The sequence below is a fragment of the Saimiri boliviensis genome, chromosome 13 (assembly GCF_048565385.1).
Source record: "Saimiri boliviensis isolate mSaiBol1 chromosome 13, mSaiBol1.pri, whole genome shotgun sequence".
In the NCBI taxonomy this organism is placed as follows: domain Eukaryota; kingdom Metazoa; phylum Chordata; class Mammalia; order Primates; family Cebidae; genus Saimiri; species Saimiri boliviensis.
Window position 1 is genome coordinate 28,547,228 of NC_133461.1, and position 14,798 is coordinate 28,562,025.

At 46.3% G+C, this 14,798-nt stretch overlaps 1 protein-coding gene across 3 annotated transcripts in view; it reads left to right on the forward strand.

Moving 5' to 3' along the window:
• Nucleotides 1-14,798, forward strand: part of MYO5B (myosin VB) — a 386,934-nt gene that overhangs the window by 230,319 nt on the left and 141,817 nt on the right. For all 3 annotated transcript variants that reach the window (XM_003926074.4, XM_010336832.3, XM_074383485.1), the window contains exons 10-12: nucleotides 957-1,222; nucleotides 13,985-14,066; nucleotides 14,596-14,736. In XM_003926074.4, coding sequence (XP_003926123.3) covers nucleotides 957-1,222; nucleotides 13,985-14,066; nucleotides 14,596-14,736 — 489 coding nt within the window. The remainder of the gene's footprint in view (nucleotides 1-956; nucleotides 1,223-13,984; nucleotides 14,067-14,595; nucleotides 14,737-14,798) is intronic.

Below are 14,798 nucleotides of genomic sequence, written 5' to 3' on the forward strand. Positions count from 1 at the left end.
AGGATGGTTCAGTTTCTGTGATTTTAGCGCCACTGAGGCTAAGAAGAAAGCAGGCCTGCTTGGAAGCACAGGACAGTGCAGGGTCAGTGCTGGGGGCGACATCATCCATCGCATTTCAGCCTGTCTCTCGCCCAGCACATGTGAACCACTTGCTGGTATCACATACAATTTCAAAGACTTCTCAAGGTGATTCTCACTTAAGCCAGCCACCCAGAAGAGAATCATCGATCTGGCCCATCCGGGGAACTGACTTCTAAGGGAGGGACATGGCTAGTGCCTGTGAAGGGCCCCTCTACCTTAGGAGCCTAGGGGTTGTTTCTGAGCATACAGCTGGTTATATGGGGTGGGCCGAAGGCAATGCCTGTAAGTGAAGAATTCTAAGAGGGAGGAAGAGAATTGCTTTCTGGGCTGTGGGTCAAGCACTGCTTGCAGACCTCAGCAGATGCAAACTGAATTTGGTGTGAATCTGCTCATTTCTCTGAATGGATTACATGGTCATAAGTTCTTGATTCTCATTCTGCTCCCTTTACTCAGGGACTTGCCTCTTACCAGTTGCTCAGCAGCAGCCTGGCATAGAGGGAGGGGACAAGAAAGATGGAGAGTGTTTTGGTTTTTAAAGTTCTACAATTTGATCATTAGCAGGTGTGATGATCAGTTTGAGCATTGTTCTATTATGGGCCCTGTCGTCTCCACTTAGCAGAGAGACAGAGAGAGAGAGAGAGAGAGAGAGAGAGAGTGAGACAGAGAGAGAGAGAGAGAGGAGGGGGGGGGAGAGAGAGACTGCCTGCCTGCCTGCTGGGCTGGCAGCAGAGGATGTGTTGGGATTCTAGAGGACTGGGAGGCCTTGGGTTTGGCTTGGCTTGTTTTCCCTCTGGGTGGGAGGGTGGAAGACATTGGTGGTGGGGGCGGCTTGTCCCCCACACTCCTCCTGAACCTATCTCCCCCATCTCCCTTAGCCCCAGGATGAACACCTAAGTAACTTCTGCCGACTGCTAGGGGTGGAGCACAGTCAGATGGAGCACTGGCTGTGTCATCGCAAGCTGGTCACCACCTCGGAGACCTATGTCAAGACCATGTCCCTGCAGCAGGTGATCAATGCACGCAACGCCCTGGCCAAGCACATCTACGCCCAGCTGTTCAGCTGGATCGTGGAGCACATCAACAAGGCCCTGCACACTTCCCTCAAGCAGCATTCCTTCATCGGGGTCCTGGACATCTACGGGTAGGCCTGCCACCTGTCTCACTCTGCACCTGGGAGTAGCTTCCTGCTGGTACTTTACAGCCAGTGGAGGCCTTGGAGACCTTCCTGTGGTTCTAAACTTAGGGTAATTTAAAATGTGCAGGGCCATTTTTAATTGATACAATGATGGGACCTGAGGCCAGGGATGCTTAGTGTTCTATAATGTAGGGGAACAGTCCCCAAGCAAGAATGGACCTGTCCAAACACGGGGAACTCCCCCACTGAGAAACCCTGTCATCATCCATTTTTATACCTGAGAAAGTAAGATGTAGACTGGGCGTATTGGTTCACACCTGTAATCCCAGCACTTTGGGAGTCCGAGGTGGGTGGATCACAAGGTCAGGAGATCGAAGTCAACTGACCAACATGATGAAACCCCGTCTCTACTAAAACTACAAAAAGTAGCCGGGCGTGGTGGCACGTACCTGTAGTTCCAGCTACTTGGAAGGCTGAGGCAGGAGAATTGCTTGAACATGGGAGGCGGAGGTTGCAGTGAGCTTAGATCGAGTCACAGCACTCCAGCCTGGGTGACAGAGCGAGATTCCATCTCAAAAAAAAAAAAAAAAAAAAAAAAAAAAAAAACCGTAGAAAGGAAAATGACCTGCCCAACATGATTTTACTGCGAGAAATGGAAATTAGATTCAAGTTCTGTATCTCAGTATTGTTTTATTTCAACCTGCCATTCATTCAGCCTCATTGACTGTAACCATCAAGATGGCTATTTTAATACCATAATTTTGCCCAGTGCTATGCAGATTTGTGTTGTGTATGGTCATTTCTGAAGTTTCTCTTCCTTTCAGAATTCCAGCCTGATTGAAAGGGCTGTTACGTCTAACGGTGTATTTTCGGCAGGGAGAGCCTTCATGGCGTGGTGAAGGCGTACTTGCCTAGCCGTCAGGAGACTGATTTTTTTTTGGTCAGTGTTGTCACCAGTCAGCTGGGTGAGTCTCCACAGATCACAGCCCCTCTCTGGTCTTTCATTTCTATAGCTTCAAATGAGGTTTTGAGGCACAGTCTCCCTGAGGTTCTTTCCAGATCCTTCGAAAATTGTTTGAAGATAACACGAACTGGGTTGCAACCCACCTTGCGCTTCTTTTCTGACCAATGGCGTGTCCTCTTTAAGCTAATAATAGACGAAATCCTCCTGGATCTTTAAATTATAAAAGTCATGGTGTCTTAAAATAGAAATTGAGACCTAAAGAAGCGAAGCGTCATAAGAACAGTGACAGTCTAGTGCAAACAACTGCTTAGCAGATTGGAACTCAGCCGGGACTCACCTTACATTGAGACTGGAATAAAGGCCGGTCCCCTCTACAAGCGGCCACTTCCCATGCAGACAGGCTCTCCTGATTACATCTCTGACGCTGTTGCTCATCCCTTATTGCTCATCCCTGGGTTTCCAACTGAACTGTGTTGCATGCTATGGAGAAAGAAGGCAGTCTTTGTGATTTCTGACAGCACAAAGGCCTCAGGAACATGCTGAAGAGTTGCCTCATGCGTGAGTTAAGTAACATAAGAGGCATCAGAAGAAATCGTGGAAGGCTCTATTTGAGAGTTTGGATGCTTCATGCTGTACAAGTGTCAAGGCTGGAGAGGACTGGCTTGCACAGTCAGGAAAGCTTTATGTGGGAGCTAAGATTTGAATCGGATCATTTAAACAGGGGTAGAATATGGGAAGGGAGGGAGGAACCTTTGGGAACAGGAGTGCAGCCAAGACGGGAGGAAGAAGCGGAGTATAGAGGCAAACCTCCTTTCTGATAAGGAGCACACAGGAGAGAATCACCAACAGAGGGCAGTGGGAAGAGGCACCTTCCCCAGGGCTTCAGCTGCGTGACCCTGGGCAGGCCCGGTCTCTTCTGATCCATCGAGTGCCTGCTCTGTGCTCAGCCCTTATAGTTGCTCTCTGGGAACTTCCAGCCTCATTGTCAGTCATTAATTCTTGGTATTTTCCCTACTTTGAGTCTTTTAAGATAATTGGATTTCCCAAAGTACTGACCTTTCAGTATTACCTTCCAAGTAAGACCTGGGGAAACCCAAGCTGCAGCGTCTGACCCAATTCCCTTAATCCACCTGTAGAAGGATCTGATTTTACTGAGGTTCTGATTTAGGAAGATTAGCATGCAGACTTGTCAATAGCATGTAAAAATTTGATGATTTCAATACTACTGCTACATAAAATAGCATGTCTCAGTGCTGATGTATTTATATATCATCTTAACAGTGCCTTGAATTTAAATAGTCTGTGCAAGCTGGGATTTTGTGCTTATATTTGCCATTTCATTTTTATAATTGTTTGTTTTCTCTAATGTCCTGTGACTGCTCAAAGGGGAGGAATAGAGCGCAAGGCTGGTTAGAAGAACAGTTTTCCAGGCATAGGGTGGCAACCTGGAGGACTCGGTCTCCTGTTTCTAGTGCCAACTCCTCACCTGTGTCTCCTGCATCTCGGAGTGGCCTTGGGGGTCCTTTGAGACTGTCTGACAGCTCTTCAGTGAGAGCAGGGTCCTGACGCAGGGCCATCAGCGCACGGCCGTTCTTGGGAATTTTCTTACCCTTTATGCTTTCTTCCGGGCATGCTATGTTGTTTGCTCTTTTCTTAATCTTTATTCTTTCTCAAAAGCCAGTTCACTTGTTTTTGTTTTTGTTATAAAGTCGTCATATTTTAAAAGTGACGTACTCTTCTTGAGAGAAGTAAGTCCCCATGCAGTTACTCCTCCATAGCTCAATGCAGTGCTGAGTTGACGCTCTCTCAGAGTTAAGGATAACAAGTTACATACAAGGCAATGGAGAGTGGACAAGCTAGCTGTGTGCCTGGGCCATTGGTTGCCAGGAAAGCACTTACGTACATGCCCTCAATGTGCAAGTGCATGCTGCTCCATGGTCTGATTCTCCAAAGAAATTGTTGTACAAATGTGGACTAGCCCAGGCTCTCTTTCTGATAAGAGGGTATGTAATGAACTCTTAGGAGATTAAAAACAATTTAACAGAAGAGCAGGTGGCTTAAGTCTGGAGGTGCTTTCTAATCTGTCCAGGTCAGTGACATCATTTCTTAATCTGGGAGAAAACAACACAGAACCCTGGGTGGAGACTTGGGATAGCGTGTGTGAGCCATTTACTGTCGTCGGCCTCTCTGCACTCACAGTGTCTTATCCACCTTATTTCCCTTGGACTTCACATACCCTCCAGAAACCCTCCAAAGCTGCCTTTTGTAACGTGGTCATATCTTGCTTACCTGGAAGTAGACACTATGCTCGACCCGACTTCTCGCCCACTCTCCTCACCTCCTTCCTAGTTCAAACTCATTGCAGTCATTAGGCTTTATTTGTGACTATGGGAAGTGATTCTAAGGAGTTTTTCATCCTCTGTGGCATCAGAAAACCCCCCAAGCATTGTTTTTTATTTTTTGTTTTCTATTTATATCCCTGACCATCAAACCCTGGAGGAGAAGACCATCTGTCCACTGTCTCACTCTCTCTTAGCCGGAGTGTGGGGACGCCTGAGTACCCATAGAGGATGCCCTGGGGCTGACCTGATGTCTTTGATTTTCTCACTTCTCCTTGTCTCTTTTGAGCAAGAGTGGCAAAAGTGGAGTCCAGAGAGAACAGAAAGAATACTGAGATGAGTTTCTGAATACGGCCAGCCACATCTGTGAAGTGGAAAGGAACAAGGCGTTGCCTCCCTCTCAGGTTAGAAATGTGCAAAGCTAGGAAGCGAGGGTGGAACCGTTCTTTCCCTTGACCCCACCAGTGGCCATTGATTTCTTCCACTGAGATAACTGTCCCCAGATGAGTTGCAGTGCCTGTCTAGGGCATTACTTGCCCACCAGTGAAGCTCATTCGTGTACTGAAATAATTCTGTACCAAACATAAGCCACTCCACTTTTTCCTATAAATATGTTAAATGTTACTATGGAATTAGCAGCCAAAGTGAATACATACTCACTTCTCTCTATAAGCAAGCAGTGTACACACATTTCTCCCCATCACTGTGTTCTGACTCTTAGTTAGCTTGTAGAGGAGAAAGGCTGTGAGTTCCTAAACAAATTAGCGTAGGCCACAGCTGCTTCCACCATGACTGTGGTGAGTCCTCTGCTCCGAGGCCCTTCCCTGAGGCTTTTCTGAATGTGTCCTGACCCCCACTGTCTGGTGGAAGCTTCCCTACATCTTGCTTCTCTGTCACAGCTCCAAAAAAAAAGTGCAAAGCAAGCATTACTCAGCAATCTAGCTGCCCCAAGCTCAGCTCTTAACCTTAACCAAAGATCTGTGAAGTTGCCTTCAGGGTATTTTTGACCAGGCAGGACATGGAAATTAATAGGGGAGAGCCTGGCAACTTTTGGCTGGGATTCCCTTTTCAGGTTGCATTAACCTGCATTTGCCTCTCTGGGCCTGATTAATTGCAGTCTCTAATCCTTTATACCTCTCCTCTCCTTGAGTGTCTAATCCTTTATTCCTATCCTCTCCTTGAGGCAACAAGAAATAAATGGCTTCAATTTGGGAAAAATGCACATTTATTTGTCTTTGATTTCAGCCTTCAAGATGCCAAGGTAGCAGGGAGCTTTGGCTGTGGCCAGGCCTGGGAGCAACACGGGCTGTAGCAGATTCATGTGTTCTGCTGAGGAACCAATGGGGCGAGAATGGGGGTAGAAGGTGGGGAAAGTTTGACCCCAGGAAGCAGGACATGGGATTTCCTGGGATTTTATATCCTCCTGTGTCCTCTGTTACTTTCTTGTGGTACTTCCTAATAATAATAAATTAGCCTCCAACTCTCTTCAGTGCTCTTTAATGGTGTATTTTAAAATGCTCTGAAGGCCAGGTGTGGTGACTCATGCCTGTGATCCCAGCACTGTGGTGTTAATGGCGGAGGGTGTCCCAGTTCTTGGCGTTCTGAACAGAGAATTGGACAAAACACGCAAAGCAAGGGAGAAAAGAAGGGACTGATTAAAAAGGAAAGTAAACGCCACAGCGTGGGAGCGGGCGGAACGGGTTTACGTGTTCATTTACAAGTTGTTACATATTCTGGATATTAATTTTTTATCAGAAATGTGATTTGCACATATTTTCTCCCATTCTGCGGGTTGACTACAGTGGTATATTTTAAGTAAACCTCTTAGAACCCCTGTTCACCTTTGTTTGGTGGGAAAAAATATTCTTTGGCTTTTGTTTTCTTGGTCTCAATCTCCAAAATAAACTTATAAATAACCTCAGAGCCACAATAGTTATTTGGAGACTCCCCATCTTCTCTCTAGCCAGTATCAAAAGGTTTCACAGAACATGGAGGGGGAGAAGTCAGTGATGGCATTAACACTTTAGCCTGTGACAGTGGCCCAGCCCTGGACAGTCCAGAAGATCCCAGGACATGCCTTCTTCAGAGAGGATATGCATGGCTGGCCACAGCATTCTCAGACCTTGCAGATCATCGGAAGCTATTGGTCTCATTCACTCTGGAGTCTCCCAGCCTCCTAGGGAAGCCTCATAACCCAAGAACGCTCTAAATCCAGGCTCAACCTACTTGAACTGTTCTGAGGCAGCCCTTTGGGGTGTGCCTGGAGCCTGACACGCCTATGTGCTTCCAAGGCTCAGATGAAGTTCCATTTTTTCTCTGTCCATGCCAGTACTCCCACCCTATTGTTGCAGGCCAGGTCTCACTAACACAGGCCTCCATAGCAACTGACTGGGTGGTTAAGTTAAATATTAAAAGCTAAAAAAGCCAGTGCCCTTATACAAAGGCTGGAATGTAACAAAAGCCTACCAAGAGTTTTGCCTTGGCCTTAAAGCATGACAAAATAAGGAATTCTTAACAGGACTCATTTAAGATTAAACAAGTTTTATCGTGGGGTCTGAAGGAACTCCCCAAACCTTCATGATTTAGCAGGAGATAAGATAAGGGTAATCACCCCAGCACCTGGACCCATTTAGATGAAGTAAATTTACTGAGGCTCTAGAGGAAAAATCTTCAAGGCACAGATCTTATAGATTAGAAGTTAATCACCTATGTCTTTGGATGAATGCACACTTATATGTAGACATATAGCTTAGAAGGGATATAAGTGCTGGAAAACTATGTAATTTTGAGTTGGCCTGGAGATAATTTCCAGGCCTTCTTCCTGTAACCGGTTGCAGAAAATAAAAACTCTGCTCCTCCCCAGTTCATCTGCATCTCGTTATTGGGCCACGAGAATGAGCAGCCTGCCCTCAGTTTGGACTGGGAACACTATGGCCTCATTGCCTTTTAAAAGCCTACAGTGCATACAATTTCTGCTCCTTGCGGAGGCTCTCATGTACTAGTTTCCTGTCATCTGCCTGGTAGCTCTTCTGGGCAGGGACTGTGACTCGCTCGTCTTGGCAGCCTTCACAGTTTTGGGACAGTTGGCTGTTAGGTTGGGAGGAGATCACCATATAGTGGGTGTTTTCTGTCCCGTGTTGGAGTTCCAGGCCGCAAACTGAGTGGATTTAGGTCCTCAAGAAGAATAACTGCCCTTTGCCTTGGGGTGTGAACAGTGCCTGGGATTGTATTCTTGCTAAAAAACAAGTCCTGGGTGGGAGCATCTAGGCACAGAGAAGCACATGAGCAGAATCAGGTCCCTCCACTCCAAGGTGCAGCCAACATCCCGAGGTGGTTCAGTAAAGAGACCAGCATGGTTGGCCTCTCTGACAGACCCAAGGTGGCCTTGTGAGATTTCATAGGTTTCAAGATGGAAAGGGACCTTGAAAGGATGTCTGGACCAGCTCTCTGACCCCAATGCATGATGGCTCTGTTTTTAAAAAGGCTTTTCCTGGGAGAATTTTCCCATGTTATATTTTCTGTATGACTTCTAATAATCATTCCCTAGAAACTGTCCTCAGTATGAACCTATTGTCCATATCTTCTCAGTCTACCAAAGGCAGAATGCTAGAGAGTGAGCTTTATAAACTGGAAAGACCAGGCTGAGCTAGGAGATTCTAGTTCCTTTGACCTGTGCCCAGGGAGACTTAGAGTTTCCCAATCTTCAAAGCATCTCACTGCTTCTCTGTTCTCTCTCCAGGTCATGGAGTGAGAGTTTCAAGGAGGCTGATCATTAACTCAGTGACTGATTGACTTTTTATTGCAGTTTCACTTTCCAAAAGACACTACCTTGTTTGTAGAGGCATCTGTGGCCCTTACCACACTCTGAAGTTAAGGTAGAATGAGAAGGAAATTGTATGCTTTTTCACTATGAAAATAGAAACTAATTATTGTGCCATTGGGAGTCCAGATGCCATGTTTCAGATTCTGTGTTTTGACCTTCCTCCAGCCCAAGGTTTCTGGTTTAAATATTCTCAACACTGATTTTACAAGAGAAATTCAATTCCCTCTAGTATATAAATTTCTTTGTGACACTTTAATTTTGTAAACTATAAATTGATTCATTGTGTTTATTTTTTAAAGTCTTCTCTGTTGATGGGAGGAGTTACTGCAAATATAATTCCATTGTAAAGGAGAAGTTGCCCGATCTCCCAGACTGTGGCTTTCTGAGGTCTGTCATTTTAGATGTTCCCCTGAGCTGCACAAGCCCCTCATTCATCTCCGGGCCTCCAGCATTACAGTAATTATGCTAGATGGCAGAGGAATTGTTACCAGATAATATCTTAGAAATAGGAAAATTACAAGCTAATTTCAGGCCATCTCAAATTAATGAGAATATTCTTTGTGGAGTGCTACCAATGTAAACCTTCAGAAAATGACAAGTGGGAGATACTTAAATCCTCTGCGGAGCTTAGCACAACTCGGCCGGCATGCCCAATTGCTATTATCTGGCCAATTGCTGGGGTGGTTCTTTTATCTCCTATCTAAGTTTTATTAATTGAATTTCCTCTGGGGCTTGGCTGTCATCAGCAGCCTCTCTCAGGGTGGAGGACTGGGGAATGCAGTAAGGTTATAAGGGACATAGCTCAGTCTATAAGACTGTCATCTGGGCCGAAAGGGCCCCAATTCAAGGTGATGACTGGCAGACACAGTGCTTCTCCTGTCTGGTCTGGAGTGCTCAGGGGTGGCTGCCTTCATCCCAGCATACACTTTACATCTTTGATCTTGTTTTTTCAACCTAGAATTATTCCTCCCACATGGGCATGGCCAAAGACTCTGCTTTAATGTGGTTTGTCTCCAAGCAGTTGACTCCTTTAATCTCTAAATGATTTCCTACTTCTCCATGTTTTATACCTTGATGGGGGAGGTGAGTGCCAGGGAGGGAGAAGCCTGATGCATTCTGGGCACAGGCCCAGCCCCTTTGGGTGTCTGATGCCTCTGTCTATGGTGGTTGCTCTGCACAGGTAGAGGCAACCTCACCACCACCATCCACAGCCCCCACCAGGGGCAGCTGTAACATTTCTATCTGGGGGTACTGAGGGAGTACACTCTGTTTGGAAGGGCTTGCATGACACTTGGTATGACACTGAGAAAATTCAGATGTCTGTACTGAAGAATGGAAAGGGTGGAGACACGTGGGCTACACAGAGCCTGTGTCCGTTTCTGTTACCTCGTTGGTATTTTCACTGGCCTTTTCCCACTCACCGTGAGCTCAGATACTTCCTTCTAAAACATCATCCTTCATATTAACAGCCTTTCCATGTCATCTGTTTTTTCTTTCTCATGAAACTTTTCCTCCTCTCTGAATTAAGACTGTGGTCTCAGAAATCAGGTTCTCTGGGTTCACACATTGCCTCTCTGCTCACCAACTCTCTGGCCTTGGGGACAGCGTACCTTCTTCAATCTCTCCGCCCCTCAGTTTCTTCAGCCCCAGGATGGGGTTAAAAATAGATCCTAACTTTTGGCTCCTGGGGGCATTACTGAGAACTCCTGAAACACTTGGGCTTAGTGCTCTGCGGGCTCCCATTAGCAGGGCCACTGCCACCCATTTGGTGCACTGGGAGGTGTAGAATGAGACGAGGTGTATGTGTAGATAGGAAGAGGGGTGTGTGTGAATAAGAAGTGTATGTGTGAATGTGAAGATGTGTGTATGTGAATGTGAAGAGGTGTGTGTGTGAATGGAGAGGTGTGTGTGAATGAGAGATGTGTGTGTGAATGAGAAAAGGTGTGTGTGTGATGAAGAGAGGTGTGTCTGAATATGAAGAGGTGTGTGTGTGAATGAGGAGGTGTGTGTGAATGGAGAGAGGTGTGTGTGTGAATGTGAAGAGGTGTGTGTGAATGAGAAGAGGTGTGTGTGCAAATGAGAAGAGGTATGTGTGTGAATGTGAAGAGATGTGTGTGTGACTGGAGAGAGGTGTGTGTGTGTGAATGGGAAGAGGGATGTGTGTATGAGAAGAAGTGTATGTGTGAATAGGAAGAGGTGTGTGTGTATGAATGAGGAGGTGTGTGTGTGAATGAGAAGAGGTGTGTGTGTGTGAATGGAGAGAAGTGGGTGTATGGGAAGAGGTGTGTGTGTCAATGGGAAGAGGTGTGTGTGTGAATGGGAAGAATGTGTGTGTGTGTGTATGAGAAAAGGCATGTGTGCAAATCAGAAGAGGGGGTGTGTGTGAATGGGAAGAGGTGTATGTGAATGAGAAGGGGATTTGTGTGAATGGGAAGAGGTGTGTGTGTGTGAATAAGAAGGGTGTGTGTCTGTGTGTGAATGGGAAGGGTGTGTGGGTGAACGGGAAGAGGTTGTGTGTGAATGGGAAGGGGTGTGTGTGTATGTGTGAATGAGAAGGATGTGTGTGTGTGAATGGGAAGAGGTGTGTGTGTGAATGAGAAGGATGTGTGTGTGAGTGGGAAGAGGTGTGCATGTGAATGAGAAGGGTGTGTGTGTGTGTGTGTGTGAATGAGAAGGGTGTGGGTGAATGGGAAGGGGGTGTATGTGTGAATGGGAAGAGGTGTGTGTGTGTGAATGGGAAGAGTGTGTGTGTGAATAAGGGTGTGTGTGTATGAGTGGGAAGAGGTGTGTGTGTGTGAATGAGAAGGGTGTGTGTGTATGAATGGGAAGAGGTGTGTGTGTGAATAAGAAGGGTCTGTGTGTATGTGAATGGGAAGAGTGTGTGTGTGAGTGAGAAGCGTGTGTGTGTGAGAAGGGTGTGTGTGTGAACGAGAAGGGGTGTGTGAATGGGAAGAGGTGTGTGTGTGTGAATGAGAAGGGGTGTGTGTGTGGATGGGAAGAGGTGTGTGTATGAATGGGAAGTGGTGTGTGTGTGTGTGTGTGAGAGAGAGAGAATGGGAAGAGGTGTGTGTGTGAAGGAAAAGAGGTGTGTGTGAATGAGAAAGGTGTGTGTGTGTGGATGGGAAGGGGTGTGTGTGTGTGTGAATAGGAAGGGTGTGTGTGAATGAGAAAGGTGTGTGTGTGGATGGGAAGGGGTGTGTGTGTGTGTGTGTGTGTGTGTGTGTGTGAATGGGAAGGGGGTGTGTGTGTGGATGGGAAGGGGTGTGTGTGTGTGTGTGAATGGGAAGGGGGTGTGTGTGTGAATGGGAAGAGGTGTATGTGTGAATGGGAAGAGGTGTGTGTGTGAATGGGAAGAGGTGGAAAACGTTCTCTTCTGCATAGGCTTCTGTCCTTCTCACCCCTCAGCCTGATGCTGCTGTTGAGCGTATAAGGTGGGCCACACACATTTGTAGCTATAGCTGCCGACGTGTATAATATTGCCAGCGTGGTGAGTGTGACCAAATCCATCCTGTTGCCTGGGTCTTACCTGCATATCCAGTTGGTCATTTAAGGCTCTCTCATCCCCATCTTCCTTAATGTCCAGAAGCTTTCTACTGGTTAGCCACCAGCCACGCTCATCGGGCCCTGACTGAATCTTGCCTGGTTTCCTGTTGCAGTAAGAATTACCTCACTTGGCTTCCTGCCTCCAGGCCTGCACCCCCATCCCCCGGCTCACAGCTGTTCTCCTGCTGGTCTCTAAGGTGCAGGTCAGGTTGTCGGTTCTTAACTCACTCAGCATCCTTCAGAATCTCTCTGCTGCTGCCTAGTAAATTCCAGACCCCTTAGTGTAGCCGGCATGGCCTGTGGGGAGGACCCCTGCCTCTGCCCACTACGCTGCACATCATGGCCCCCATCCTCCCCTCTGCTGATTCCACCGTCCCCTGCCCAAAGATTGGGCCATATGGTGAACATTGGAGTTGAGCAATGAATGATAGTGTTGATATTCTAAAATGCCAATTGCTCAAGTCAGTCAGTTTTTAAAGTTAAACCCCAACAAAATGACCCAAGCATCAGATGATTCATGAAGTACAGTTAGAAAAATGTTGAGCTGTAGTAATGCTCAAAGAAATTAAAATTCAGACATTTTTAGGTCCAAGGAACCAAAGACACCAAAAAGCTAATATGACACAGTTGACTACAGTTGACATTAATATTCCCAGTCTCCCAGTGAAGAGGGCAGGACGGGATGGGGAGAACACTTGAGGCTGACCAGAAGAGAGCACAGGGGAAGTTTTCCAGGTGATGAAAATGTCCTCCATCTGTGTCATGCATCACAGAACATCTCTATATAAAAATTTTCTATCAAAAATGCGTCACCCCATCAATAGATGTTGAGAAAAAACTTTTAAGAAAAATGCATGAAAATATACACTTAGAATTGGTGCATTTTACTGTGTGTAAATGCTAACCCAATAAAGATGATTAAAACAAAATATTGTTGACCAGTATTAGAAGAACAAGACATTTTTGTACATTGTGAAGTGGAGGTAGTGTCATAACATACATTAGTTCCACCTTTCCAGGAGTTAATTTTCTTCTGCCTTTTACGAAAAGTGGTAGTGTTTGACATGGTAATTTTTCTAGGATAGCATCCTAAGGAAAGACTTATGAATTCAGAGAATTTATCACAAAATTGATAGCAGCTAACAACTGAGAAAAGAACCGAAATGTCCTCAGTGGGGGCAGTTAAGTGATGCTGCATCTCTGTGAGGGTGACTGCCAGTTCATGAGCACCTGTGTGAATTGAGAAAAAGGTGCTTGTGAGGGGACCAACTCAATTTCAGCACCACCTGTCCCCCCACCTGGGTACCTTTGCAATTTCCAGGTCTAGACCATGGCCCGGATCCATACAATGGTTGATGAGGCAGATGTTAAAACTGATGCCTTCAGAACAGTGGCGTGGGGAAGTGTTTTTAATGGAATGTTAAATGATAATAATAGAAGGTAAGGCCAGGTGCAATGGATCACACCCGTAATCCTAGTGCTTTGGGAGGCTGAGGTGGGTGGATCACTTGAGCCCCGGAGTTCGAGACCAGCTTGGGCAACATGGTGAAACCTCATCTCTACAAAAAATATGAAAATTAGCTCGGCTTGGTGGCGTAATGCCTGTAGTCCCAGCTACTTGGGAGGTTGAGGTGGGAGGATCCCTTGAGCCTGGGAAGCAGAGGTTGCAGTGAGCCAAGATCCAGCACTCCAGCCTGGGTGACAGACTGAGACCCTGTCTCAAGAAAAAAAAGTAAAATGTTATATAGTTCTGACTCTTCAAAAATGTAAAATTCCTAAAAGGAAATCCACCAAGATATGACTGGTAGTCAATATAAATAATAGAATGATTCATTGCTGACTTTCGTTTTTAAACTTTTTCTTTTCCAAAATTTTCCTGCTGTTTACACTTTTTCTAGTTATGAAAATACACATGTGTTCTTCAGTTAGGCTCTGTGTAGTGCTAACACCTGTAACAGTGGTCTCTGAACACCAGATTAGACAATGGGGATTTCGTGGTGGCATCAGGGGAGAGACCTGGGTGAGAGTAGCTTTGTTGAAGTCACAGTGACTCCTTTGGCGAAAGGAGATGTCTCTTGTCTACTCTTTCCATCCTATAGGTTTGAGACGTTTGAGGTGAACAGCTTTGAGCAGTTCTGTATCAACTATGCGAATGAAAAGCTCCAGCAGCAGTTCAACTCGGTAGGCCTGGTTTCCAGACCTGGGGGTACCGGGATTGGGGAGACTCTTCTGGGAAGGACAGCAAAGTCACTTCTCTTCCTCTGAGGTGGGTGGGCCCTGGCTGTTTTCTGACATCCCTTGGTTTCCTCCAGCTTTGGGAAGGGGCTCTCCACTGCTCAAGAGGGAGAACTGAATGGGGACAGCTGTGCTGAGAGGGAAAATGATTCTCTCTCTGGTTTTGACTCCCATTCCTCTGAGCCTAGGTTTCTAGGGCATTGAAGCAACAGCAAGCCAGATATGGGGCTTCCTGTGATTAATTGGGTGTACAGCAACTCAGGTGATTGTTAAGTGCCCCAGGAAGTGTTCACCCAGCAATGAGGAATCGCCTAACTGCTTTACTTTTCTGCAGTCATGACTATGACTTAGCATCCAAACCTTTTCTGGCAGTTTTCTGCTGTGCTGTAGGACCCAGAACTCACTGAGCCCCTGGGGGAGGTGAATGTTAAGGTCTGCCTGCAGTTCACTCGTGTGACCTTTTTACTTGTCCTAGCATGTGTTCAAACTAGAGCAAGAAGAATACATGAAGGAGCAGATCCCTTGGACCCTGATTGATTTTTATGATAACCAACCTTGTATCGACCTCATTGAAGCCAAGCTGGGTATCTTGGACCTGTTGGATGAAGAATGTAAGGTAAAACTGACGATGTGAATTAGTTCAATTCCAGAGTAGGGGTATGGGGCAGAGGGAAGCTG